At 41.5% G+C, this 24,999-nt stretch overlaps 1 protein-coding gene across 1 annotated transcript in view; it reads left to right on the forward strand.

The window, feature by feature from the left end:
• The first annotated feature begins 2,892 nt into the window (after window positions 1–2,892).
• The window catches only part of TMEM236 (transmembrane protein 236), a 30,814-nt gene continuing 8,707 nt past the window's right edge, over window positions 2,893–24,999 (forward strand). Inside the window, exons 1-3 of the mRNA XM_029954483.1 lie at window positions 2,893–3,176; window positions 15,504–15,576; window positions 19,298–19,439. Coding sequence (XP_029810343.1) covers window positions 2,920–3,176; window positions 15,504–15,576; window positions 19,298–19,439 — 472 coding nt within the window. The 5' untranslated portion in view covers window positions 2,893–2,919. The remainder of the gene's footprint in view (window positions 3,177–15,503; window positions 15,577–19,297; window positions 19,440–24,999) is intronic.

Raw genomic sequence — 24,999 nt, forward strand, 5'->3', positions numbered from 1 at the left:
TCAAACCCACGAACCACGAGATCATGACCTGAGTCTAAGTAAGACACTTAATGGACTGAGCCACCCAGGTGCCCTCTGGCCCCTAGTCTTAAAAATATTCCTTTGTGTTGTACCCAAGCTCTTTGGGATACAAAGAACCTGTTTTGTAAGAATACATACACATGATCTGGAATGTTCCACAGTGGAGGGAGTGGCATTTCTTAATATGCAGGCACCTCCCTGTCTCCTCACCCTCTATATACTCACTCTTCTGTCCCCTCACCATTTGGCTTCCATTTGTTCAGTCAGCAAATAAGTACTGAGTGTCCCACCAGGCCTGGGCCACTCTGGCATGTACAGTCTGGGTTGCTTTAATCCTGGCTCACAATCATGGCCTCCCTTCATTCCGCTTACCAAATTCTCTCTATGTTTCTGAGTTCTAATTGGGAACAAGTGGGAGCCAGTGGCCCTGTGTATGGAGGGACATTCTTTAGCCCAGGGTTCCTGTCCATGCAGGTGTGGCTGGAGAAGCGTCCTGGCCTGCCCCGCTCACTCCATACACCTTCTCAGGCCTTGCCTGTGCATTTGTGACAGCTCCCCAGCCACCACGTACAGGAAGGACTGTGCCTCTACCATGATCTGCCCGCAGAACGTGTTCCACCAACAGTGTTAACACAGGCGCTCGTTCCTTTATGTGGGGGTGGCCTTGTTGTCGATAGAAGGCGAGAGTCGCGGCCTCGCTCCTGTTCAGAGAAAGGACAGTCATCAGTGCAGTCCGTGTCATGGACGACAGCAGGTCGCATCCCACCAGCGTCGTCTGTGAAGGGAAAGATGAAGAGAGATTAGGAGCCAGAGGAGAATTCTATGTGAGTGTCATTTTTACCTTCCCATCCACAGAAATAAAAATTGAGCCTTTCATATGGAGTTAGAGACCCAGGCAAGAGTCCTTCGGCTTGGAGCCAAGCAATTTTAATCAATAACTGTCTTCAAATTCTCAGGTCACAATTCCTATTAATATATAAAATTTTTGAAAGAAATTACCATACGGCATAGCACTGATGACTCAAGACATAGGACCAGGAGGTTAGAATATAATTTGCGTCTTGTCTCTCGTAAACAGAAATTTTGTTCCAAGAGTGATAGAGTCACTGACAGTTCTATGATATTAGAAACACGTGGAAACAGATGGTTTCTTTTCATATTCCTGTCGCTGGTCCTCAAGGTCTCTTCTTTCCTTTGATGGGACTTCTGCTGAACATCACTGGATTGGAAAGCCAAGTTCAAATAAAATAGCTTGAGGATGCGGCTAATTCTGTTGCAGCAGGAGGGCAGGAGGCGTTAATCCTCGGAGCTGCACGGCCAGAGACCTAGGTTCAAGGGGCAGCCAGGGCAGGGCCCCTTCTGCAAAGGGCCTGAGGAGCCCCGAAAAATACTGGCTTGAGTCAGTCTGCCAGCAGGCACGGGGAAAGCCATCTAATGGCTTCCTGGAAGGAATCTGACTCAGGGTCTGTCGGTGGGGTGCTCTGCTCACCCCTCTTCCTTCGCTGGCTGGACCCTCCAGGCCCTCTGGGGCTCCCCGCTGCCTTCCCTCCTGTGCGTGTGCGCTTCTCCTGCCCTTCCTCCACACCTGCACTCACTTCCTTTTCCACATGATGGAGTAAGTGTCTCCTCTGTTCAGACAGCATTGCTCTTTCACCGCCTGCCACACACACACAGGCACACGCGCGCGCACACACGTATGCAAGCACACATGCTCACGCCCACCACCCCACACCCAAATCCTTCATGGAATGTTTACATTCCGACCCACAGCCCATCCTGACATCACCTGTCCCTACTTCACCATGCGACACCAGATTCTCAGAAACACGACAGCTTCCTGTCTTCCTCGTGTGTGTGTACCTGGAATGTCATGGACACCCCAAAACCTGCCTCCTTGTCCTTCTCTTTCCCTCCCCTTCACGCAGCCCGAAGAGGAAGCTCCCTGTGTTAGTCACCATAGCAGTAACGTTATACCTCTGACCTCTGTTAGTTTTATTGTTCAGGGGTTTCGTTTCTCCACTGGGCTGGGAGCATTTTAAGGGCAGAAACCTTCCGTCCTTCATCTGCCTTCATGCGCCAGCCCCTAATACAGGCAAAGTGCTCTTCGTTGGGACTCAGAAGTAGTTTTTGAAGGAAGGATATTCATGGAGATGATTGCTGCCTTTTGAATATTTGATAGGCTTTGCGACTCCATGCAGGCTGCTGTTAATATGCGAATCCTGATAACAGTTCCTAACATCACCATGTTAGTTTCCTGACCAGCAAAATAAAAACGTTAACCAGTGCCACCATGGCAATTTTGTGCAACAACAAATAGTTCAAGTACCAGGAAGAAGTGTGGTTAGGAGGTTGGCAGTGTGAATCCAAACTCCCTTTTCAAAGCACTTAGAAGAAAGGTGAGGGGTAGTGTTGGATGATGAAGACCCAGGTTTTGGGTATCTCTTTTTGCCTGGATTTGCTTAGGTATAAAAATAGGGGATTGGATTACAGCTTTTCTTCTCCTTTACGTCTAAAATTTTGTGATTCGGTGGTTCTACTTAACAGGTGTTTAACTATTACATAAATTTTTCTGTGTGCTCAAATTAGCAGTCAAAGCTACAGTGAAAGACTTGCTTCTTACCAATGCTGCAAAAGCATATTCAGAAGTTCATTTGACTCTGAATAATGGATGTGCAAACACATTAAAGTGATCATGTCCACAACAGTTCTGTTTCTTTAAGAGATCTCGCTTGTTAAGTTGGAAGATCATTGAACCGTATGAGGGTCAATAAAAGAATAAAAAGTCACTGGTTGGTGATTTCAGTCCAAGGAACTTGATTCCAGTTGAGCACCTGTCCATATGCTGCTCACTCTCAGAGGGGGAGGGTTTGGTCTTCTGCAGCTTGGCCCTGTCTCAGTATGGTTTCTGGAAAGCTGATCAAGCTCCTGGTTTTTGAGCTTCTCGAATTTGCTGCCTTCTCCACTCCCACGCTGGTGATTGTGGAACAGTTTGCCACTGCCTACCAAAGGACAGCAGGCAACCCCGAGAAAACACATTATTGGCTGATTGTGTCCTGTTCGATTGCCTATGTGGCTTCGGTGACTCTGCTGATTTGGGTCCCCATCAAAGTTCTCCTCTACAAGAAGCATCGCTTGTCCAAAAAAATTAAAGGATGGTGAGTAAATGGATTCTAAAGCAAGGGATCTCTGTGATGTTTTCATAGAGACTTCGTGTACGGATGTTAGCCTCGCAAGTGTACATAACGTGTGCACGTTATGATTAATGAGCAGTGATTATCACCGTTTCCATAAATGTATTGAAATTATGGTATCTTTTGTGGTCTTTTGGGGCCTTTTTACTGACTGTTAGCAACAAACTACGTGTATTCATCAGCTTGTAGTTAGCGTGAGTCTATGATACCCTGAGCACTACGTGTTGGACCTGATTCTTCTGTACCCTGAACTATATAAAGTTATCACAGTTAATCTGTAGAAACCTTAATTGTAAAATTATAATATAGAATTTTACTTTTGTGTAAAACAAAATAATGTCTATTTTGAAATGTTTAATTGCATCGTTTTGTAGGTCTGAAGCCTCCTTTGACCTTTAGCCAACTGAGATTTTTAGGCAACTAAAAATTATTATTATTATTATTATTATTATTATTATTATTTTAATATAATTTGTTGGCTAATTGGCTAACATTCCATGTGTACAGTGTGTACACATTCCATGTGTACAGTGTGCTCTTGGTTTTTGGGGTAGATTCCCATGGTTCATCACGTACATATAACACCCAGTTCTTTTGCTTAGATTTTTAAACATAATATTTTACTATGTTAGTAAATTCTTTTACCCTGCTATGAGGGGGACTATTTCAATAATAATAATAATAATAATAATAATAATAATAATACAGAAACATTTTAAATACATTAAGATTTAATGTTGTTTTAATTTAACAGTTTAGCTAATGTTATGTCCTTAGTGATAACATTTAATGTTTGTTTATTTTTGAGAGAGAGAGAGACAGAGTGAGACTGGGAGAGAGGCAGAGAGAGAGAGAGGGGGAAACACAGAATCCGAAGCAGGCTTCAGGCTCTGAGCTATTAGCACAGAGGCTAAAGTGGGGCTCGAACATACAGACTGTAAGATCATGACCTGGTGTCAGATGCTTAACTGACTGAGCCACCCAGGTGCCCTTATTTTTTTTGTTTACTTATTTATTTAGAGAGAGGTGGGGTGGGAAGAGCACAAATTAGGGAGAGGCAGACAGACAGAGAGAGAGAGAGAGAGAAGGAGAGAAGAGAGAGTCCCAAGCCGGCTCTGCACTGACAGCACAGAGCCCCATGCAGGGCTCAAACGCAAGAATGTGAAATGATGACCTGAGCCAGAATCAAGAGTCTTCACCAATTGAGCCACCCAGGCATCCTCCTTTTAGAACTTTAGATCAGATTTCTACTCATCTAGGATTTCTTAGTTTTCTTTGATAAGTTAACCCTTCTTTCATGCTGATCTTTTATTTCAAAGTCAAACAACATCAACCCCTTTGAAAAGCAAGCAGCAGTGAAGTTTAACAAGGGCAGAAATGTAAAAGTAATACATACGGCATTCTAGCTAGAAATACTGTTGGGAGTGTGCAGACGGGAGAGCTGAAGTGTGCAGCTCAAGAGCATTCTTTAGGTGCTGATTTAGGATGTGGCCCCATGAACCTTGCCAGGGGACTTTCAGTTCTCTGAGGGCAAAGATTTTGAAGGGTTTCCAGAAATAAACCATTTAGTTTACACTGCATTTATCAGTGCGGTTTAAGGCTTTTCCAAACCTTGGCCCAAAGCCTCAGGATTACCTGTCAAGTGGGTTTGGAGCTCAGATGGGCCCTCTACTCCTCACACCATCCAGGAGTTGCCCTGTCAGGACCCCTGGCTGGCCTGGGAGTTTTGAGGGAAGGAGGGAACATCCAAATGCCCAAGGGCTTTCTATTGGTTTACTCCAGCCCCAGAAGGCACTCCTTGATTTTTTTTTTTTTAACATGGACTCAGATCCGTAGGACCCTACCTTCTGATTCATATCAATCAGGCAGCAAACCTCCCGTATCAGTTATCATCATCATCATTAAGTCATAACTGCTTTTTTACTGATCACATATGTGCTAAGAGATTTATATGTGAATTTCATTTCCTTTATATCATCTGGTGAGGTAGGTTTTTTCATGACTTTATCATTATTATTCCCAGGGAAAACTTACTATCAGAGAAGAGTTATGTAACTTCCTTGGTCAATAACTAGTGAGTGAAAGGACCAGACTTTGGACCTCTGTCCATCTGACTACATAATTGCTACTTCAACCAGTGTCCTAAACTGTCTCTTTGAATGACAAGGTCCCAATCCACTGGGGGCAGTTGAGAGTAAGGCATAGAGTGGTCCTGCATTTCTGTGCACATTCTGTTTTAGAAATCTGGTCCACGTATTCCCCTTGTGCTAACATGTCCTGGGATGTCACAATTACATCTTCTGGTATATTCTTCAAGGAAACACTCTTCTGGTCTTTCATTTTCGTTTGTAGGTGTGGCTGGCCCCAGGTGTTCTAAACAGATACACGACAGGTTATCTGCAATTTCAGTGAACCTGTGCAATTATTTCCTCATAGCCTCATTCATGAGCATTGTCATATTACAATCTCTTACTGGCATAGAAGAGAAGAAAAAAGTACCAAGCACTATTTTAGGAGCTTTATACACTCTGTACTATTAAATTTAAACTTTATGACAGTCCTGTGAAGTATGTGCTAATGTTCTCACTTTAGAGATTAAGGAAGGGAAACCTGAAGAAGTGAGCAGGTAATAGAGCTTGTAAGTGGTGGAGCTGGGATATGTCTGCCCAGATTGGTCTGAATGTGTGCTGTTTCCTCTATCTTGTGTAACTTTTTCTTTATTCTTTTTGGCTTTGAATGCCAAGTATATTTCAAGGATAGTGCAATTCGGGACACCTAGGTGGCTTAGTCAGTTAAGCATCTGACTTGACTTTGGCTCAGGTCATGATCTCACAATGCATGAGATTGAGTCCCCAGATAGTTGTCTACATGAAATTGTATAGATTTTTAACATTAATAGATAGATTATTGGTGAGCCTATGTGAAGACCTCTCTGTAGATTCACATGGGCATTGTTAGCCCCCTGAATCTGGTATGTAGGAGAGACTGAGTCATCCAGCTAATAGACTGTGTCTTTTGGTCACACAGCTGAGAGGTGCAGACCTGAGTTCAAATCTCAGCTTTGACATGGATTGTGAAGACTTGTGTGAGTTATTTAAGCTTTTTGAATTTTAATTTTTCATGAGAACAGCCTAGCTCTTTCACTTGAGTGCTGTTCTAAGGTAAAGTTCCAAGCCATTATACCTGGCACATAGGAAGAACTCAATAAATATTATTGTTATAACCTCAGGCTGAATTTAGTGTTTCCATTTAAAACATGATCTTGTTTAATTCTCAGAGTGACTCTGAGAAGCAGTAGAAGTGATGATAAAACTAATAAAACTGAAGAAAATTATATGCCATCAGTGATACTCTTTGAACCTAGAAAATGGTGTGGGTCTCTTTTATCCTTTGAGAAAATGAAGGCTAGTAGAGCGATATCGTGAATATCTCATAAAGTATTTGGCATGTATGCAGCACTTTTATGTTTTATTTTTTCACCTGACCTGCACACCAGTGTTAAAAGGTTGAACATGTGATACAATTCCTATTTTAAAAGGAAGGAAACAATGTCAGAGAGCTTAAGACATATACACTAAATCAACAGTAGAGTCTGAACTTTAATGCAGTGCTCTTTACTCTTGTAAAACGCTTTTTCACTCTCTTTAGAATGATCATTCCTGTTCAGGAATGCCTGTGTTAATTCGTAATATACTAGGGAGATGGCTTGAGGAATGAGGAAAATCTATTTAGATACCCACCAAATTGTATATCCCAGTAAATGAGAAAAATCTTTTCCTGGGGTATCAATGAACATGTGAAACCATTGAGCTATAGGACTCGCCTGCAACTGGGGAAGATCTCACTGAAGAGGGGACCTGGGGATAGGATAATTATGGAGAATTAGTGGGGATTCCCAGAATGCTTTGGAACCCAGGGCTGCATTTCATGAATCTCTCAAGTCCTTCAGCGTATAATTACTTTAGATCGTGACATTTCCGGAATTCTGGGCAGTGCCCCCTTGGAAAGACCCCAACATTTTGGACTACATTTTGCTTTGCTTAAGTCCTTAATCTCTTAGACAGAATTTGCTGTTGAATCATTTAAGATAGTAGTAGTAACAGTAGTAGTTGCTGTAGCTGCAGTAAAATAAGAGCAAATATTTAGTGAACAACTGTTACGTACCAAGCATAGGTGTAAACACATTGCCTTTATTGTTTTAGTTAATTCTCTAACCTTTATATGTAAGAACACTTTCAATGGCCATCTTACAAATGAGAGAATTGAGGCACAGAACTTCTACAACCACACAGCCAGGGAGCTGTGGTGCCAAATCTGACCTCAGGGTGGTCTGTCTCCAGAGCCTGGCCTCCTGAGCACCTTACGGTTCCACGGTGGCACACGCAGGTTGCATGCACAGCATGACTAACATCTAGCCACTGCTGGACAGGCTGGATAAACTGAAGGAAGTAGAGCTTGCTCTTTTCTGTCCCGGAAAGGCCATTAGTAAGTTACCATGAACTAAACATTGGTGCTTCACAGCACCCCCATTTCTTTCAGTGGATCTATCATCTCCTTAACTATCATCAGCAATAATTTTCCGCTGCTTGACTACAGGCTTTTTCTTCTTTGTCCCACCATATCCAGTCATCAGAAAGAGTATATTTCCATGTGCTTTTTTCTTCCACTTTGTGCAATAAGTCACCAGATTCCATTAATTCTTCCTCTTTCATCTCTCTTGCACCACCTCTTTGTTTTCTGTGACCATTTTCTTCACTCCAGTTAGGCAATAGCTTCCAGGGCCTTCATACATGGCCGCGGCTACCCATGTTTTCATGTGTTCGAATCCAGTGTGCCATCATTTGTCCCGGCTGTTTTGTTCCGGGAGGCATGAAGAACATTTTATTCACTAATGCTGGGGCTCTGGTAACCTTCACCCAGCTGGTGTCTTGTCCTTTGCTTCTTCTCCCCATCCCCCTTCCTTTGCAGTCCTTGTTGACAGAGTAAAAGTTTTCTTGACAATTGTATTCTGTACATCAGTCCTTCTCCTTAAAACTCTACTCTTCCCCTTGCTTGTACAATGGTATTGACAATATACTGCAGAATCCTAAAGCTTGAAGTCACCTTAGAGTTCTACTACATTCTTTCTCACAATGTAGGTAGACAATGGACCTCTGATTTAAACATTTTTCGAACTCTTTAATGTTTATTTATTTTTGAGAGGGAGGGAGAAAGAGAGAGAGAGAGAGAGAACAAGCAGAAGAGAGGCACAGAAAAGAGGGAGACACAGAACCTGAGGCCAGCTCCGGGTTCTGAACTGTCCGCACCTAGTCTGATGTGGGGCTTGAACCCATGAATGGTAAGATCATGACCTGAGATGAAATCTGAGGCTTAACCGACTTAAAGGGAATTCATTAGTTTTTCTGTCTCTAATTATGAGAATAATCTTCCTTATTTCTGTAAATGGAAATAAAATCTGCCACCATGAGAGTTCCTCCCCATCTTCTCTGTAGATTTAATGTCCTCTGCCCTTTTTTCTTCTCTTTTTTTTAAATGTTTATTACTTATTTTTGAGAGACAGAGGGTGAACAAGGGAGGGGCAGAGAGAGAGGGAGACACAGAATCCGAAGCAGGCTCCAGGCTCTGCGCTGTCAGCACACTGTGCTCACGAACAGTGAGATCATAACCTGAGCTGAAGTCAGATGCTTAACTGACTGAGCATCCAAATTCACTTATACACCAGTGAATTTGGCCATGACCAGGAGCTCTATCCATTTCACCCGCCCCATTTTCCCTTTCTCATTGCTTTGCAGGTATTCTCATTGGCTCATAGTATAATATGCCACTTATATGATGATCATTCCCCAAATTGTGCCTCTAGAGGTGACTTTCCTAAGCTCACTGTGTCTATATTAACATTTTTGAAATATTTCAAAGTATTTCCACATCACCGTGCCATCTCAACTACGTCCCACGGCTCTCTGCTAAGTCTTCTCTTCTTCAGTGTCCAGGTTTTATCAGGTGTTCTTGTCCTGTGATTTCTGGACCTTTTACCTTTTTGGATATTTCCTTGGGATGGTGGCTGGCTTGTTAAAGTCCAGACATGATCTCATTGATACCCAGATGCCCTGTTGATGCAGCTCTTGGTGTGATGTATTGACTTCAACTGCAATGGTGTCACTTACGTAACTGAGTCTTATAACTGAGACTGAAACTCCTAAAAAACTTGCTCTTGTCACACAGTTACCTCATCTTGGTTTAGGCAACGTCCATGAGCCTGTAAATGCCATAAAGCCAGAGTGTGGCTTATGTGTCTTTCTATCCTTAGACCTTAGTGTAGTTCAGACATTTAACAGCAGCTTAGATGAGTGGGTGAATGGGTGAATGCAGAACTTGGCTTATCATGTGAGCTCACGGGTGTGTGTGTGTGTGTGTATTTTGTTAGGAAGTTAGTGGCAGATTGTGGGAAGCCCTGAAAGACAAGGAAGGAAACCTTGACTTGAAGAGCTAGGTGATAGAGAATGTTGATGAGTTTCTACACTAAGTGGTTTCCCAAGTTATTATCTGATGCGCTCCACTCACTGTGCTTTCTCTGTGAGAAATCTCAGGGTCAGAATTCTCGCTGCACAAATAGGAATCTTCAACTCACCGTGGCTGAACTCAAGATCTCTCTTCAAGGGCCTACCCCTGGGGGAGTCCTTCCTGAGGACTTACTACAAACACCCAGAGCTCTGTAGTGCCCTAACTCATTTTCCAACTGGAACTTACGCCGTGCCCACCGGTCCTTGTCCTCAGCTGTTCTCTACCCTGATGGAAGACTTGCCCTAGTCTTAGCCCAACTACCGCTTCAAAGATGTGTCTGTGGCATTTCCAACACAAATTTCCTAGGCTTGCTGTTGCAAACTACCACGAACTTGGGGGCTTAAATGGTAGAAGTGTCTGGTCTCCCGATTGTGGAGGTTAGAAATCTGAGATCAAGGTGTTGGTCGGTTCCTTCTGAGGGCTGTGAGGGAAAATGTGTCCCAGGCCTCTCTTGAGCTTATAGAAGCATCACCTTGATCTCTGCCTTCGTCATCGCACAGTGTTCTCCCCGGATCTCCTCACACAGTCTTCCCTCTGTGCGCATCTGTCTCCCAATTTTCCCTTTTTATAAGGAAACCACTCCTGTTGCATGAGGGTCCACCCTAATTTTTAACTTCGTAACTCTGGAAACACACAATTTCCAAATATAGTCCCATTCTGAGGTACGAGGACCGGGACTTCAACATGTGTCTTTTAGGGGAACATAATTCAACCCGTGACAGTCTGCCCTCTGGCTCTCCCCATAATCCGTGTTCCTCTCACGTGCAAAATAGATTCACTGAAACCCAGCAGGGCAAATGTCACTAAATTGTAAGGCATGAGACTAATCCTCTGTGGCAGGACGTTCTGCCCTCAGGATGGGGAGCCATCCCTTCCCTGGCCTCTGGGTCTCCGGAGGGAGCCTCGGGGCCTGCGCTGGCAGCCTCCCAGGCCCCTAAAGCGCTATCAGAGGATAGTACATGTTCACAGCCAAATAGCTCCACCAGCTCATTTCCTGCTGTCTAACAGCCTTCCTTCCTTTCGTCCCATCTCTGTCCCCCGTTAGTCCAAGCTGGCAGTGGCAGTATTTCTGCTGAGATGGTTGATTGGGTTCACTTCCAAATCTTCAAGTTCTGGTTCCTTCTTGTTTAACGATTCCTTCTTCACTTTCTCTCTCTCCTCTTGTATTTTACTAAGTTCTGGTTCCTTTGGGCCTACCTTTCTTCAATTTATCCCTCTCCTCTTGTATTTTTGCTATCATCAGGAGGGAGAAGCCAGACAGTACTTTCAGTATTTTGTTTAGAAATCTCAGTGAAATATCTGAGTTTGTCAGCTGTAGGTTCTGTTTTCAACTGAGCAGAACACCGTTCAGCCAAGGTTCTGCCACTTTCTAGAAAGGATCACCTTTCTTCCAGTTGCCGAGAACATGGTTCTTCTTTCTGCCTGAAACTTCACCAGAAACACGTTTAACATTCATATTTGTAGCATTTCTGTTCATGACGATGTACATATTCTCTAAGGTTGATAGAGGCTCTTTGTACCTCTCCTCTTTTTCTCTGTGAGCTTTCACCAGAATCTCTGTAGTGCCCAGATTTTTCTAACAGTCTCTTCTAGGCAGTCCAGCCTGTTCCTATCATGTCTCTTCAGACTCTTCCAGATTACCCAATTCGAAAGCCTTTCACATTTTTAGGTATTTGTTACAGCAAGACCTCCTACCCCTAGAGCAAAATATGTATTTGTTTTGTAGGGTGGCCACAACAAAGTGCTTCTAACTGGGTGACAAATGAATCGTGTGGCTGTTCTGGAGGCTAGTAGTCTTGATTTCGAGGTGTTGGTCGGTTCCTTCAGAGGGCTGGTGGTTCGCCGGCACTGTGGCATTCCTTGGCTTACAGATGCGTCACCCTGATTGATCTCTGCCTTCGTCGTCACATGGTGTCCTCCTGTGTTTCTTCATGTAATCCTCCCTCTGTACATTCTCCAGATTTTCCCTTTTAATAAGGACACCAGTCATGTTGGATTAGGGCCCACCTTAATGACCTTATTTTAACTTACTCACTCTGGAAAGACCGTATTTCCAGATAAGGTTACGCTGTAAGGTACTGGGAATTGAAACTTCAACATATCTTTTGGGAGGAATATAACTTAACCAACCACACTTATTGATAAATTATAATAAATATATGTTAGCAGTGAGTCAAGATTTTCAAACATAGATGATCATTATTTCTGGATACATAAGATGTAGAACTTGGATTAGAAATAGGTTATATCTTCATTTTCCCTGCAGCCTCTAACTGAAAGCTAGCATTTCTTTGCATTTTGGATGTTGGCAACAAACCACTGTATTAGTAGCAGAACCTATAACTTTCTTACATAGATCTTTTCATATCGTATATCTTAGCTTTTTCACATCACATTACATTTGTTACACATACTTCATAATACGGTTTATGATCTTTGCTACCTTGAAATTATGAATGATTTCAGTTTCCACTAGATCTTGGAGTGCTCCAAAGAAAATAAGGAGACAGTATGTTCATAGATAGGCACATATATTACTGTATAAAATTTTTTAAAGAATTTGGATAACAGTATTTCAACATAATTGCTCTGTTTTGTTTTTAAAAATTCTATTTTGGGGCGCCTGGGTGGCTCAGTCAGTTAAGCCTCTGACATCGGCTCAGGTCAGATCTCACGTTTGTGGGTTTGAGCCCCACGTCAGGCTCTGTTCTGACAGCTAGCTCAGACCCTAGAGCCTGCTTCTGGTTCTGTGTCTCCTTCTCTTTCTGCCCCTCTCCCTCTCATGCTCTGTCTCTCTCTCTATCAAAAATAAATAAAACATTAAAAATTTTTTTTAAATTCTATTTTGTAAAAGACCCATAGGATTTACTAAATGCTCAAAAGTTTCACTGCATGAAAAATGTTCAAAAACCTTGTTCTAACTAGTGGAGATAATTTTGTGAAACCATTCAGATATGTTCCCTGCCTCCATGGAGCTTACTTTGAGGATCGGCAAGGAGGAACATGTAAAACAATAAAGAAGAAGTAATCAGCAGAACTTCCCAGGTAGTCATGGGGCCACAAATGTAGATAATTTGGAAGGACAACGGGGGTCTGATATGGAAGATCCAGGAATAGAGAGCATCTGGCAAAAGGTATAGACCGTGTACACCTTGCAGGTGAGGCAGGCTTGATGTGATCATGACACAACCAGAGGCCAGCACGGCTGGAGTTGAGTGGGTTTCCAGGGAGGAGAAAGTCATTCTAAGTGAGAGAGTGGGAGAAAGAAGAGAAACCACATCGTGTAGAACATGTAGGCTAGGGTCATTCGTTTCAACTTTATTCCAATTACATTGCTTCTCCATTGGAGATTTTTAAAACATATGTAAGATGCACAAATGTGTATATTTTATGTGAAATACACATAGCATGATTTAGCATCTTAACCACTTTTAAGTGTACATGTCAGTGGCATTAAGCACATTCACACTGTTGGGCTATCACCACCTCCATCCATAGAACCTTTTCATCATCATTCTTATCTCCTCTAAACCCTAACTTCTCATTCGCCTCACCCCCTATCATTGGAGATTTTTGAGCAGGGCAGTGATGAGATGTGTTTTACATTTTAAAAATACAACTGTTTGCTCTATGGAGAAAACGTTGCTAGGCAAGAATAGAAGTATTAACAGGAAACTGGATAGGAAGTTCTTGCAGATGAGACATGATAGCAGATGAACTACAGTGCTGGCAAAGGATGGATCTGACATGTAGTTTCAGTAAATCTACTTGCAGTAAACCAGACAGCATTTGATGATGATCGGAACAGGTTTGGAGGAGGATGTGCAGTCTTTTTCAGGTATGTTAAAATCTGGGTTACGTATTAGACATCCAAGTGGAGGTACCAAATAGAGTTGGGCATGCAAACCCAGAGCATGTATATATATGGAAGTCCTGGGTCAGTGTTGATATTTAAAGTCATGGGAGGAGCACCTGGGTGGTTCAGTCAGTTAAGTGTCTGACTTTGGCTCAGGTCATGATCTTTTGGTTCATGGGTTCAGGTCCCGTGTTGGGCTCTGTGCTGACAGCTCAGAGCCTGGAACCTGCTTCAGATTCTGTGTCTCCCTCTCTTTCTCTGCCCCTCTTCCGCTCATACTCTGTGTCTCTCTCTCAAAAATAAAAGTAAACATTAAAAAAATGAAAGCTCTGGGATTGCCTGAGACAATTGAGGGAGATGATACAGATAAAGGGGAGCTCTAGGAGTAATCCCAGGGCGGCCTCATCTTCTGCAGCACAAACTGAGACCAAGAGGGCTCCTTGAAGGCTCCAGCCAGTCTTAGAGAGCCAGGCGCTACAGGAACCTGGATTTGGGCTCCGGAAAGGAGGCAAAGCTACCTCTCAAAACCCCATTGTGCCTCTGGGTTTGGCAGGTTGTACTGAGTCTGGCTAGAAGAGGGGTCTCTTCTGCCCCCTAACTTATATCTATACTAGAACATCTAAGACAAGGCTGGGATTGACAGAGCATGACAGGACCAAGGAGAAATTGTTAGTTATTTGAAAGAGTTTAACACATTTTGTACATAGAAATACATGACATAAGCATAATTAGTAAAATGTGTATTTAAGGAAAGAAAAGGTAAATATTTTATCATAAAAAAGCTTTGCGCATCTTTTGTCTTCCTATACATTAATAATACTAAGTGTTCGTTTTAATTCTTTCTGTCGTAAGATAGAGTATTATATATGTATTATATCTCAATAACTAATTGATTAATTGACCAGCAAGGTTTTAAGAAGTGGGCCAAAAACAAGTGTGAAAAGTCATGTGATATATATATATATATATATATATATATAGGTTCAAATAAGAAATACCCAAATGTTTTCATTTGAAGTCATATTTTGTGGGGTCCCTGGGTAGCTCAGTCAGTTAAGCATCTGATTTCAGCTCAGGTCATGATCTCACAGTTCATGAGCTCAAGCCCCATGTCAAGCTCTGTACTGACAGCTCAGAGCCTGGAGCCTGCTTCGGATTCTGTGTCTCTCTCTCTGCCCCTCTCCCACTCACACTCTCTCTCTCTCTCTCAAAAGTAAATAAACATTAAAAAAATTTTTTTTAGTGAAGTCACTCTTGGTATACCATCTCTAAATGTCTTCTTTGGAAAACCAATGGTATGATATAGGGTTTAATATAACTTAAGAAAGTCATGTTCTTGGGGTACTTCGGTGGCTCAGTCGTTGAGCGTCCAACTCTTGATATTGGCTCAGGTCATGACCTTGCAGTCATGGGATGGAGCCCAGTGTTGGGTGTGGCACTGAGCATGGAGCCTGCTTGGGATTCTCTCTCTGCCCCTCCTCCCCTCAAAGTAAACAAATAAACATTAAAAAAAAAGTCACATTCTTTTTTTTTTTTTTTTTTGAGTTGGTCACCAGAGCTGGAACTTTTTGGCAGGATTCCAATTGAATTATGGAAATGTTGAATGTCATTAGTCCTGCATGGTGCTGCTCTTAGAACTCCAGGGCTGGCTAGTTACTTGGAAATCTCTCACCCCCTTTGTTCTAGAAAATATTCTCATTTTTGCCTGTGTTCCCCTTTGCCATACTGAAACATTTGGGAAATGGAAATAGGGAAGTAATGGCTTCTTAGAAAAACTAGAGATGAATGGAACAGGAACTGCCAAATTAGCAAAATGTAACAGGAACTGTTGATCTTATGCATTGTTGCTTTTGCTTATTTTTTGTCCTTGCTAGGAGACCTGTTATGATGATGTGCGTTATACTCACCACACTTCCCAGCTTCAGCTTTTCTATTGCAGTGACTGAGGTATGGAATGTTTCTTTATTCTGTAGGATTTTTGAGATTTTAACATTTTTTCTGTTACTGGAATATTATAGAATGGTGTGCCCGAAAATTTTCTTGAAGTTTATTCTATCCAGTCTTCTTCCCAAGCTACAATATGTATATTTCAAGTACTAAGATCACTATTCCCTCTGTGATTGTGAAAGAAAGTCTAGCAACCAATTAAAAAACATACCTTCTGTATTTGTGTGTGTGAGAGAGAAACGTTCCTCCAAGATTGTAAAAAAGCAAGGAATTTAAAAGTAGATCCACATTTGTTGCTTTTAACCTCATGTTTTTCGAGTGTCCTCAGTTCTAAACAATATCCAGAGGGAATACCTCTCACATTCTAAGACCTTTGATAACATATCCCTTGCCTAAGGATTTGTACATGATATTTATTTGAAAAGAAGCTTGACTTTATGTTTTGACTAAATGCATCTTAAAAAGGATTCTGATAGATAGGCATCTAAAGGACAGGTATATTATGGACAGAACTTTCAGGTTGTTAGAATTTTATTACCTAGCAAGTTCAAAGAAGAGTGTCCTACTAATGGTATTAATTTGCACAATGCTTTGAAAGATATAGTTTTCACTTCCCCAAAGTGAACAAAGTACTTTATGTTTCATCTATGTGTTAAGTACATAGTTATTAAGTGCATATTACATGCCAGGCACTGTGTTAGGTGATGGGGTAGAACACTCTGGAAATATGACGGAGTCTCTGGTCTTTACTAATTATTTATTGACTGTAGAGAGAAAAACAGTCAGGCTATTAGAATAGTTTTGATAGGCTTCAGGGGAGTGTGTACTGGGTAGTGTACGATGTCATTAGAAATCCATGACTGTTAGAATATATTCTGGATACTACATTCGGACAGTATATGGATGTAGAGAATAGCCTTGGAAGGCTCTATAGAGATACTTTGCATTAAACAGCAATATGTGAATATTTTAATCTAGTTATCATTTTCTCCTCTGCGTCCCAAAAGACTGTAAAACACTTGGGAGGCTCCCAAGACCTTTACAAATTCAGTGTAAAACCTCTTACGGAAACCTATTATCATAAAATGATGGTATATTTGTAGTATGATTGCCCTTTTTGATTCTTTTCCATTATGCCCTTACCTACTGTTGCATTTTTTTCTTCTTTTGTTTAATTTTTCACTCAAGTGTGACGCAAACAAGAAAGTGCATAAAACATAAGGTGTACAAATTAATGTAATACCACAAGAAATCCCTTGTGCGAACACTACTCAGGGTCAAAAAATAAAACTTCGCCAGTTTCCTAAAAGCCACCCCTGTGTTTTTTGCTGTAACTTCTACCTTAACTTTTAATTTCACAGATTGGTTTTTCTGTTTTAAATCTTTTGTGGAAATAAAATTCTCTTTCTCTCTCTCTCTCTCGTCTATCTATCTATCTATCTTCTATCTACCTAATATGTGTCTGGCTTCTTTTTTTCAGAAGCGTGGATCATTCAGGTTTTTGCGTACAATGGTATTCCATCATTTTAATTCTGTGGAATGAATTCATTCATTTCATTTGATGAATATGTTACAGTTTATCACTTCTGCCTTTGATGCCCACTTCAACTGTTTCTGATTTTGGCTACTATAAATAATGCTGCTGTGAACAGCTTTGAGTATGTCTATTGATGCCCATATATGAGAATTTCAGTTAATATGCAGAAATATAATTGATGGATCATAAGATATTCAAATATTCAATGGTAGCAGAAAATGCCAGTTTTCCAAAGAGACTCTACTTAGACTTAACACTAGCAGAGAATGAGCATACCCATTGCTGCATATCCTAGCTAGCCTTATTTACGTTCTAAGTCTTTTAGCCATTCCGTTGGGCATGTGTTCTTGAATGTCATTGTAGTTTTAAGTTGCGTTTCCTCAATAATTAATGAAATTGAGAGGTGCCTGGGTCGTGTGGTTGGTTAAGCTCTTGATCTTGGCTTAGGTCATGATCTCACAGTTTCTGAGATCAAGCCCGGTGTCAGGCTCTGTGCTGACAGCACGGAGCCTGCTTGGGATTCTCTCTCTATGCTCCCCCCTCTCAAAACAAACAAACAAACAAACGTTTAAATAATTAATGAAATTGAGCACTTTTTTCATCTTGCCAATTTTCCCTATTGGGTTGCTTATCTTTTTAAAATCAGTTTAGAAGTTATTAATATATTCAAATCTCAAGCCCTTTGTTGATTATATATATTGCAAATATATTCATACTTTGTGACTTAATATTTTTAATGCTATTTTTGGTGAAGGGTTCTTAATCTAAAAATAGTCCAGTTTATCAGGTTTTTTGAAAGATTGAACCTCAAAGTCCTCAAGGTATTCCCCTATATTATATTTTGGAGTCTATATGTTTTACCATTTTCTTTTATTTTTGTTCTTTTAATATTTTAAAAATGTTTGTTTATTTGAGAGAGAGAGAAAGAGCACAAGTCGGGAAGGGGCAGAGAGAGAGAGTGGGGCGGGGACAGAAGATCTGAAGCAGGCTCTATGCTGACAGCAGAGAGCCCAATGTGGGGCTAGAACCCATGAACCATGAGATCATGACCTGAGCTGAAGTTGGACACTTAACCAACTGAGCCACCCAGATGCCCCTACCATTCTTTCCATCTGAAACTAATTTTTGTGTGTGTTGTGCAGTAAAGAGTCAGTTTTTCCCCCCAAATAACATCTAATGCACTGAGCACTATTTATTAAAAAGTCTGTCTTCCCACATTTCTCTGCAGCGCTGCCTCTGTTATAAATCTGTGTATATAAACCTGGTCTATTTCAAGCCTTCTGTTTTGTCCACTGCCTACTTTCATATACCCATTCCAATACGACCTTCACTTAATTCTTGTAGTTTTATAATAGCTCTTTATATTCCAAAGAGTAAATCTTTATATCTTTTTCATCTACATGCCCTGTCCTTTATATTTCTAGATGGATTTTAGAATCAGCTTCTCATTTTCCACAAAAAGTTTGAATTTTGATTAGGGTTGCATTGAGTGGTATCTTTTTTTAAAATCCCATTTTCCCTTTATTGTATATGGAGATTTTCCCCCTGTAGTCTATGAATAATGATAAGTAGTTCTTTTCTTTCCAATACTCGCAGTGTTTATTTCCTTCTCTTGCCTCATTACACGGGTTAGGAGCTCTCGCACAGTGCTGCATAGAGTAGATAATGGTGGCACCTTTGTTGTCTTCCAGATCTCAGAGGAAGAACTCTTAACGTATACCCACTAATATGATGCTTGCCATAGTTTTTATGTAGACACCTTAATCAGATGAAGTGTCCCCAAATCTGGCTGGGTTTACCTGGGCTCTCCTTGGGGGACCCTGAACTCCAATATCTATCCCCCTAATTCTTTGACCTAGGGATTCTCAAAGGCTCTGCTCAGCAGTAGAGTTGGAAGAAATTGCCCATCCTACCATTACCAGGAGGCTGCTGTTATATTTTGGCCTGTATTTACAAAGCTCTCTCTTGAACTGAAAACTCATTCATTGATACGAATCTTTATTACATTTTTACAAATTATTCAACAGCTAATAGAATGGAACACCTGAAAAGCTGGAAATCAAGTTTCTGGTCTTTTAGTAAATGTCTTTATAATTAATCTGATGTACCTTTCAGACTTTTAAAAGAATTTTACATAAAGAAAGCACAAAAAAATAATGCTTCTAAATGGTTTTCTGAAAACAGGTTCAAAAGAATATTTATGGTTCTACGGATCTCTTACCTCTTACCTTACCTGACCATCCAGTTTCTCTGGTTCTGACTTCCTTGATTGTGGTTGATATTATTGAAAAACTCAGGATATATCCTCTTAGAGGCTGCCAAAAAGGTAAGTATTCTTTTAAATATAAAGATTTTTAAAAGTTTGACCTATTATTCACCTTTCTGTTGCCCCGTTATCTGTTGACATGTTTAATGATATCTTTTCTTACAGCTAGCATTATAGCTAGACGATTAGAAATAAAGATATCTAAATATAATTAATTTGAAACCTACTTTGATAGCTAAGCAATTATTCTTATTTGTATTTTGGTAGTACTGATAAATTAAGAAACTTAGCAAATATTTAATACCAAAACCCTTAATGTTTACTCTAGCAAGAACATTTTCTATTATTATAGATTTAGATTTTTAGGAACTCTCTTAAAACCGTTCAGTTTAGGGGCGCCTGAGTGGCTCAGTCCGTTAAGCGTCTGGCTTCAGCTCAGGCCATGATCTCGCAGTTCGTGGGTTCGAGCCCCGCATTGGGCTCTGTGCTGATGGCTAGCTCAGAGCCTGGAGCCTGCTTCGGATTCTGTGTCTCCCTCTCTCTCTGACCCTCCCCTGCTCTCACTGTCTCTGTCTCTCAAAAATAAATAAAAACCATAAAAAAAAGAAAAACCGTTCAGTTTAGATGAACAAATACAGTTTTGGATATCTTTGATACAGAAAGTAATGTGGTTACTGCAGTTATGTCCTAGAGAATTATGCATATTTAATTGTGGATTGTTAAAAAGCTGAAGATCACACTAGCAAAAACCAGACATGCCACATTTCTTCAAAGGGATCAGTCACAACTAAATATGGATTGGCCTGTTTTTAAAAAAAAGATATTTTGTTAATTGAATATTTTGTTTGGTTGGTCTTCACTTGATCTTAGCCAAAAGGCTGAGAAGTGATCAGTTGGTCTTAAATTTCTTCAACTTTCACTTAATTTCATGTGATAATATCCATGTTTAATTTCTAATCTGTGTATGCTGTAGTTCTTGTGTGGCCACAATTTTACTCATGAAATGGGTAGGTTTTGTCGAATCACTTCCTGGCAGGGTGTCCGGGTTAAAGTGAGTGAGTCACAGGGGAATTCAGTGCAGTAACAGGGATACCTCCAGGAAGGAAAAGACTGGAGAATGACTTATGTGTCATGAGCCACTACCCTTCTGGTTACTCTTACTCTTCAAACTGGAAAAAAAACTGAGGAGGCCACCAGGAGATCTGAGCTTCCTATTTACACTTTGTCCTTAGGTGGGAGATGATGGTGGTTATGTTTAATATAACACAGGGGACAAGGTAGCTAAGATGGCAGGCAGCAAATGGCCATCCATTAAGGAAAAAGTACCCTCAGGCTACATCTGCCCTCCAGGGTCCAGTGAATTTGTCTCAAACTGAGGACATTTGGGAATTCTCACTTTCTTTGCTCCTTCTCTAGATCCCTTCTCTATGCAAACCTATCTTGAAAATGGATTGTTTAAAAAAATTCTCCCATGTTAATAACCTTCCATATTAATGTGAACATTCTGTGTAAGTTCTTAATGAATGGTCTCTTAAAAAATGTACATGTAAGGGCAGCTGGGATCAGTGGGTCAAGCGTCCAAATTTTGGTTCAGCTCAGGTCATGATCCCCGGGTGGTGGGTTCGAACACTGCATTGGGCTCCATGCTGAGCATGGAGCCGGCTTGGGATTCTCTTTGTCTCTCTCTCTCTTTCTCCCTCCCTCCCTCCTCTGCTTTTCTCCCCTGTTCTCTCTCTCTCTCTCTCTCTCTGAAATAAAAAATGTACGTGTACATTTTTAGAAGAAGTTATTGGAATTTTATATTTTAAGTGATGAGTTGGATTGTTAAAGGAGAATGTTCCCTATATCCAGAAATGATGATGACACTGAGCATTGAAACAAGAAAACCCCAAAGAAGTCAGTCTTGGAGATAAGACCTGAGAACATGTTATACAACTGCTTTTTCTTATTTCAGAGCCTCCTTCTTGATCTCTTCTCTGCCCAAACTTGAGAGGGCCAATGTCTGGTTTATTAGCCCCACCATTTAATAAAACCTCACTTTGAAAAACTAGCATTCACTGCTGAGAATGAACTGAGGGTTGAGGGGGAAGGGGGAGGGGGGAAAAGAGGTGGTGGTGATGGTGGAGGGCACTTAAGGGGAAGAGCACTGGGTGTTGTATGGAAAACAATTTGACAATAAAATATTATGGAGAAAAAAAAAACTAGCATTCACTCAAAACACCTTTGCAAATATTAATTATACATGCATTTAATTTTTATACAAGCTTTTGAACTCAAGTAGTCCCCTCTACTCATTTGAAACATGCATGCTAAGAAAATAGATTCTATGAGTTTTGAATTTATGGAGTATTCTCATTTATCCTCTCGACCTTAATACATAAAGTCACAAGCATGTAAATTGTAATCCATAAATTTGAACATAAGCCAGGATGCTAAAAATATGCTGTTGCTGCATGTGGTACTTTAGATTCGAAGAGGTAGGGTAGGGGTGGGTGGTGATCAAGCTTTAAAAACATTTGGCTCCCTTTTTCTAGAAAAGGTTGGGAAAGGGAATATATTTTGTTCTGTGCTCTGTCCGGAGAGTTCGGAAGGCATACCCATCTATCAGCTTGTCGCACGAACGACCTTGTACTAGAGGGAACTGAGGCAATGTGCACGGCTTGGATTAATGGATACCCTTGTGCCATTCCATCCACCTTAATTCCAAGCTACAAAAGCTTGATCTTTGTGTAGCTTTTACTTTCCTAAAATTTTAAATAGGAGTTATTCTATTTAAAAAAATATATGCTTAGGCTCAAAGCAGTCTTAACTGGCTCAAAGGAGTCCTTTCTGCTAACTTCCTGTTACCAGTTGAAATATCTCAGTATCAAGTGATTACCGTGGCAGAACATTTCACACAGCCTGGGCCTCACATGGGAATATTTCTAGAACATAGATCTCTGAGGCACATCTCAGAGATGTCAGACCTAATAATGCCAAGTCCCAGTCATAGGGACACGTAGGAGGAATACAATGTATAGCCTGAATGTCCCAGCTCTTATCAGTATGTGGGTACAGATGAGCACACCTGGATATTTCTGTTCGAATTTTTTTAGCTCAGTCCCAACCAGTGAATGACTGGGCCTCCATCTCTCTTGTTTTCTATATTGTTCCCTCTCCCATTTTGGAAACTGGACCTAAGGTGGGTCTCCTGTGGTCTCTGGCTGCTGAGTATTCCCTTGCTCCTGCTTTTTTTCTGTTCATCATTCTCACACACAAACAACTTGGCATGCTATTTTCCCACCACTCTTGTCTGACTGTGCTCTAAACACCATTACCTGCCTCCCAGGGAATATCCTAGTTTCTCCTTACATCAGTCTTAACGTATATTGTCGGAACCCCAAATTGTGGTCACTATTAGATTCCCTTTGCCCCCACATAGATTCCTTAAGCTCCATAAAAACCAGTGAATGCAAACAGACACACAGACAAGCCAAGGGTTGGATGCACATTATCAGTTCTACCATCAAGGACTCCTGTGACTAGTATAAGCCTACCTCGGCACCATGTTAGAAGCGGTGGAATAGAGTATAATAGCTAAAGCTATGGGGCTACACGTGAAGAAGTATTTTATCTAAGGTGTCGGAGGTCAGAAAAATACTCCAGGGAATCTCTGGGATTTGTAGGAGCTTTGGCAGGCCTGGTGAAGAAAGCTTTCTACACAGGAGGAAGATTGGGCCTCAAGAAACTCAGGACTACATGTAATAAATGGGCAGAAATAACCAGTTGGATGTCACACGCTGAATGGAAACATCTACTGTGGAGGTGAAGGTCGCCTTCTTAAAACCAGCTACTGTTTGTTTCTCAAGCAGCCACTTTGGACGCCCACGGAGCTGATTTGCAGGGCTGTGTGGGCAGAAAGGGGAGGCTTAACTGGCGTCCCTGTTGCTCTCATTCCTACTGGAACCCAACATGAGCACAGCGTTTGTTTGTTTAGGGGTTGACATCTTGTGTAAGATTTCATTTGGGGAAAAAAAAAAAAAAAGGTTCTTCTCCTCAATGTCTGAAAACCATTCATCTTGGACCTCGTTTTTAGGCCGTAGCTATCTCTAGGGGAGTATTGTAACTCAGGTGGCCAGTTCGCTTCCTCTCCAGCCCATGGCTCCCTGGGAACGATGATGCCGCCTCGCCCAGAGACAAAGTGCAGGTCTTGTGGCTGCCATTGCTTTGGGATATGACGCAATACTGTACAATACTGTACAACACCCTAAAATACACTACGCTATAGCATTGTGGGTAGAGCAAGCCAAACCTGGTGGGGCCCACACGGGTTTTGAGGCCCAACACATATTTAAAAACCAGATCAATTTTTTAAGATTCTGTTTTGAATCGTTCTATTTCTAATGTTTTCTGGGTTCCCGAAGTATGTATTTATTTTAAAAAGAGTGTCAAATAAACATAAGCAAAAAAAAGAAACATGGAACTCCACCAGGGTCCTGGAAACTGGGATTGATAGCTGATCCCATCTCCGTGGGCATGCTCCACTTAAGGAAACCTACTGCCTATCCCTTTTCCGTAAAAATATATGGCGGGTATCATCGTCTCTATTAGTGGAGTAACATTCCATTCTATTAATGAACTGTGACCTCACCGTGAGTTTTTAACCCTTGTTGTTGGGCAATCAGATTTTTTGTCTTGGGTTTTCATGACTAAAAAGGGCTCCTGTTATGACTCTTGTTCAGAAGTAAAAGGGGTTGCAGAAAAAAGGAGAAGGATGTGGCGAGAATGAGCAGGATGATGTGGTTTGAGTTGAGCAGCGGGGGGTGAGCCATGTATAGAGCGCACATGCAGGGCTGGCACAGGCGGTCGGTGTCCCCGGGACCCTGTGCTGTGTATGTGAGTTACAAGCCATTCCGAGGCGACCGGCCAAGCAGAGGCTGGGGACATAGAGAGTTAACTGCCATTGGATGACAACCGAATGATAGCAGGACGGTGACCACAGAGTGTCCTCGCAAGACCCTGAGCATCTGCACATGCCCAGATGCCTTGGCAATGACAGTTGCCAGAAGAAACAGGACTATTATGGGCTGGCCACACATGCACATGCACACAGAGGGGGTCATTCACAGGGGATCTTACAAACAGCGTAGCATGATGGTGTGGCCGCATTAGGGACATCGGCACAGTCAGAGACGACTTGCTAGAAGTGCGATCAACAGGCTGTTTGAGTGGAAAACATCAGAGTTTTGCACACGAGGTGGTTTCCACTGTCACATCAGGAAGAGGTGCCAGGTATGATGTTGGCAGTGTAAGGTTTTCCAATAAATCTGCTCCCAGTGGCCCCGGTCCAGTTCCTACTGTGTAGTCAGTCTTTTTAATACCCAGACACTTGGGCCAAGGGCCGCAGGACGTCAGCAGCGTAGATAATTACGTTTTTAGGTTAAATGCCTAGACGTGGGAATTCTGGTTCAAAGTATATTCAAGCTTTAAGGCTTTCGATATGTGTCATTCAAGCCAAGGACCCCCCCCTCTAAAGAATGCCCTAATTTACTGCCGAAACAGCAGTGTAAGGAAACACCTGTTTTTTTTTCAACCTTGTGACTTCAGATCATTTATTCCTTTTCATCTTCGCCAGTTTCAT

Source organism: Suricata suricatta, chromosome 10 (genome assembly GCF_006229205.1).
Source record: "Suricata suricatta isolate VVHF042 chromosome 10, meerkat_22Aug2017_6uvM2_HiC, whole genome shotgun sequence".
NCBI classification, from domain to species: Eukaryota; Metazoa; Chordata; class Mammalia; order Carnivora; family Herpestidae; genus Suricata; species Suricata suricatta.